Source organism: Zingiber officinale, chromosome 4B (genome assembly GCF_018446385.1).
Source record: "Zingiber officinale cultivar Zhangliang chromosome 4B, Zo_v1.1, whole genome shotgun sequence".
In the NCBI taxonomy this organism is placed as follows: domain Eukaryota; kingdom Viridiplantae; phylum Streptophyta; class Magnoliopsida; order Zingiberales; family Zingiberaceae; genus Zingiber; species Zingiber officinale.
The window spans coordinates 104,006,804-104,011,706 of record NC_055993.1 but is presented as its reverse complement, the minus strand read 5'-3'; the positions used below and the strand labels follow the sequence as shown (position 1 = coordinate 104,011,706).

Sequence of the window (4,903 nt, the reverse complement as noted above, 5' to 3'; positions counted from 1 at the left end):
CTAGTATGATGCAGAATAGAATTACTAGTTATACCTTTCTTTGTAAGCAACAACCTCTTGATCTTCTATCGTATTCCTCTTCTTATCTCGGACGTTGTGTGGGTGATGATCTACCGAGATGAGAACCACCCAAGCTTCTTTCTTCTCCAAGCAAGTTTCGGCAACCACAAGAACTCCAAGAGAAGATGAGGTTCGGCCACCACCACCAAACTCCAAGGGATGCTAGAAACAAAGCCTCTTATCTCTCCTTCTTCCTCTAACAAAATTCGGCCACCAACCAAAACCCTTGAGATGAAGATGTCGCCGGCCAAGGAAGAAGAATAAGAGATGGAGAGGAAGAGAGGGGTCGGCCACCAACCAAGGAAGAGAGGAACCAAAGAAGATATCTTGTTATGATGTGAGACACCTCTATCCTCTCTTTTATATTCCTTGGTCTTGGCAAATAAGGAAAGTTTTATTAAAACTTTCTTATTCTCTTTGCCAATGAAAGGAAAGTTTAATAAAATTTCCCTTTCAAACTATATATGGTCGACCACCTTAATCCCTCCAAACAAAGAAAGTTTTAAACACAAAATTAAAACTTTCTAATTTGTTTCCAGAAATTTTTAAATAAAAATTTCTCTTCTGAAAATTCCCTTCATGGTTGATCATAAAAGGAAACTTTTATAAATTAAAATCTCTCTATTAAAACATGTGGATGATTTACAAAAAAGAAAGTTTTCTCTAAAATTAAAATCTTCCTTTCAGTCTATAAATAAGGAAAGATATCAAATCTTTTCTTAATCTTTTATAGAAACGATAAAAAGAAATATTTAATTTTAAAACTCTCTTTTAAATCATGAGGATGGTTTCAAAAAAGGAAAGTTTTATCAAAAATTAAAATCTTCCTTTTAACTACAAATAAGGAAAGATATCAAACCTTTCACTTAATCTTTTGTAGAAAACTATAAAAGGAAAAATTTAAATTTTAAACTCTCTTTTAAAACCATGACTTCCACATAAGAAAGATTTAAAAAAAGGCCATACCAAGCTTGGGTTCAAGCTAGGGCCGGCCACCTAATGAAACCAACTCATCTTGGTTTGGCCGACCCTAGCTTGGGCTCCAAGCTAGGCTTGGCCGGCCACCTTAAGGTGGGTAAGAAGGTGGGTATGGGTGGGTATAAGACTTTATAAATAAGAGGCTACGACAGAAACCGAGAGGAGGAATTGGTTTTGGTCTTTCGATGAACTTGAGCTTCCTGTGTTCGCCCCGAACACCCAACTCGAGTTCATCAATAATATCTTATTCCACTAAAGAGTTATTATTGAACTACCACACCAATCCCATATTACTATATGGGCTCCTTTTTATCATGAGTGTGTTAGTCTCCCTGTGTTTAAGATATAGAATATCCACTAATTAAATGAGTTACTGACAACTCACTTAATTAATATCTAGCTCCAAGAGTAGTACCACTCAACCTTATCATCATGTTGGACTAAGTCCACCTGCAGGGTTTACATGACAATCCTTATGAGCTCCTCTTGGGGACATCATCAACCTAGATTACTAGGACACAATTTCCTTCTATAATCAATAACACACACTATAAGTAATATCATTTCTCAACTTATCCGACCTATTGATTTATCGAACTAAATCACACCCTTTGATAAGTCAAAGAAATAAATACTAAATATATGTGCTTGTTATTATATCAGGATTAAGAGTACACACTTCCATAATAACAAACGTCTTATTCTTTTATTCAATCAATATAAAAAGAACTTACCTTAAATGGTCCTGCTCAATATACTCAGAGTGTACTAGTATAATTTTATAGTTAAGATAAACTAACACCAAATTATACTACGACTATTCCAATGGTTTGTTCCTTTCCATCTTAGCCGTGAGCTACTGTTTATAATTTATAAGGAATTGATAACATGATCTTCTATGTGTGACACCACACACCATGTTATCTTCAATATAAATTAATTGAACAACTACACTTAGTATATAAATGTAGGCATTTGACCAATGTGATTCTTTATTTCAAAATAAATGTTTACAAAAAATTAGACTTTTAGTATACACTCTAACAATCTCCCACTTATACTAAAAGACTATGCTGCCATATACCCTGCCATACATCTGATTCCCAACCCTTTAACATGCCCATCAAAAACTCTTGCCTTAAGGGTCTTAGTGAAAGGATCTCCCAGGTTATCACCTGATGCAATTTAGGCGACAACAACTTCTCACTACAAGAAAAACGATCTATTATGACATTTTCTTAATGACACTTATAAAAAAAATGTCATTATAAAATATTTATAATGACACTTTTTATAATTGATTATTTTTTTATAAAAATAATCATATTAGACCTCCTATGGTAACATGTTTTATAAATGTCATTATAACATAAACACTATTAACCTACGCTTTCCCTTCCCACACGATCATTTCCTTTGTCTCCCACCTCTTCATCTTTCCTTTTCTTTCCTCTATCACCGCTAGGTTTCCTTCGTCTCCCACCTCTTCTTCTTTCCTTTCCTCTTTGCAACGTAGCCAAGTTCTTATTTCTTCCCTCAACACAGCACCGCGCGCAGCCTCACCAGGCGACGAGGGTCTGCTTCGCGTTGCCACATTCTGACGGCGAGAAGGAGGAGATGGTGTCGGAGGAAGAGGAGATCAGCCTGTCTTCCTCTTCTGGCTCCCTCCCTACATCTAAGGATGTCATTTTTAAACCTTGCTGTCTCTTTCCCTTCGTCTACTTCGGCAATGGCGGAAGAAGGAAAGATCGCTCCCTCCGATCCCTAACTAAAAATGCCAAACGCAGATGATTTTGGTTCTGATAAGCCACTGGTGCGTGCGATCTTTGGTAACCCTATGATTTCGCGTCCTTGATTTGATAGTTCATAATGGTTTATTGGAGCTAGGGTTTCCCTCCTATTGATTTGAAGATCAAGCTCTAATTTTTGTTTTCGTAATTGTTGTATCTCGTAATTGGATGCATAGATTTCATCTCTTTAATTTTGGATCGACAGTTTCGGTTGATAGGTATTAGGATTTGAGAGTCTTTGTTCAAAATTAGCTATTCCGCATCTTTTGTATTATGTTTGTGCTGGAATCATATTTCGTTTGCAATTAGTTGTGTTTACACAAGTCCTTGGTGTAGTTGATATCATAGCTTAATTCCTGGGAGGTCTAAAATTCTGTGGGAACTGTTTTGTGTTGTTTTGGCTTCGTACAAGACTACAAGTGATTATTTTTGTTGGATCAGTGTGCTTCAGAAAACACATCCCTCTAGGATTCACAAATAATTTGTATGCAACAACATTCATGCTTAGGATTGACTCCATACTTTTTCTTTTTGTAAATCACCCTAGTCTATTTTTCATTCACTGAGTTCCCATAACAGTTGTAAATGAATCTGCAATTCAATCTCTTTTTTTAATAATTACAGACCTCATAAGCATGTGGCTTCCATGTGATTTCAGGATCCTTCTTTTACTCTCCGTAAGGCATTGATTTATAAAATACATAAGTTGCTAAATGAACAAGCAATACCTGACAGATATGCATGTGCTTTTGCATTGGCTTCAATGGATTGTGTGGGACAACTTCGAGATGATGTTAGTTTTCCTCTTTTAAGGTCATTGAATGCAATTTATTTGATTTCTCTGTTGTGTAGTTCTAATATTCCCCTTTAATTTTCTTAGTCAATGAAGTTCCTCAATGAATTCCTGCAAATGCGGAGCAGACAATTTAGCATAAAAATTGATGATGTAGCACAAAAGAGAGATGCAATTGCAAACACAAAACATCCAGGATATGTTGTAGTTTTCCTAATCCATGTTCTCGCCCATGATAAAAAACTTTCCTCCTGACAATTGCCAAGACTATGAATCTTATGCTGAGTTCCTTAGGTAATAACCTTCTTCATACTTGCCTTTCTTCTGACATTTTTTCAGTCTTCCTTTATGACTGATAACAGTCATAACTGGAAGTCACCATTTTTGTTTTCCTTTTCTTGCAGTCCACTCATTATCATGTTACAGGCTTTAGTACATTTGGGTGATAAACAGAATGATGTGAGTCAAATAACATCATATATGCTGGGTATTTTCTCTGCAATTCAGAAGGCTGATGATTCTGTTGATGCTATATGTACCCATGTAGGTTACCTTATTTTGTCCAAACAACCAGAGATTTTGTTTTTTTCCCTTCACTTTCTTTTTCTAGATATTGATCAGCTTTTTCTATGTAGAAATTGCATGTTTTGTCAAAAATAGGTTCTCTTGCAATAAAACATCTGACTATGCATTGCAAGATTTCCTTGGATGCTTCCCATCTTGTGTTGCTACCATCATTATACTTCAAGGTTTGCCAGGATGCAAATGACCAAGGGGTAAGTAGAGCATGCACTTGTTTCATTACTTTAGTTTAATCACTTGGTAGTATCTCTTTTTTTGACAAATGATTGGTTATTGACTCTTGTACTTACTTTTAACAACATCAGAGATCAACTGCCACTGATAAGTTATTGGAAGGAGGCTTTATGAGGCAGATTCTCAGTATATTTGAATCTTACATAAATCAGGTGGCCTCCATTGCACCTCTAAATTCATCTCATGCAGTTGTATTTCAAAGCATGCTGATTGAACTATGATGTGATAAATTGTTATAATCAGGCCTTGCTACTGGTGGAATGCAAAAACAGGCTGAGAAGTAATCAGGCCTTGTTATAAACAGGCTGAGAAGTAATCAGGCCTTGTGCTGATCGCCATGTATAATGTGTGGGATCTCATCGAAAGATACATTCCTCTTCTGAAACCGTTGGTGCTATCATCTAGGAAAGGTCTCATAGCTGCAATTCTTTCAGGATTCCTACTCATTCCAGCCTTCTACTTCACC

At 36.1% G+C, this 4,903-nt stretch overlaps 1 protein-coding gene across 1 annotated transcript; it reads left to right on the top strand.

The window, feature by feature from the left end:
- The first annotated feature begins 3,853 nt into the window (after window positions 1-3,853).
- On the top strand, window positions 3,854-4,658 carry LOC121978496. Its single transcript, XM_042530836.1, has 4 exons — window positions 3,854-3,915; window positions 4,026-4,164; window positions 4,257-4,397; window positions 4,509-4,658. The coding sequence occupies exons 1-4, from the start codon at window positions 3,854-3,856 to the stop codon at window positions 4,656-4,658; spliced, it is 492 nt and encodes a 163-aa protein (XP_042386770.1).
- Window positions 4,659-4,903: the final 245 nt, after the last annotated feature.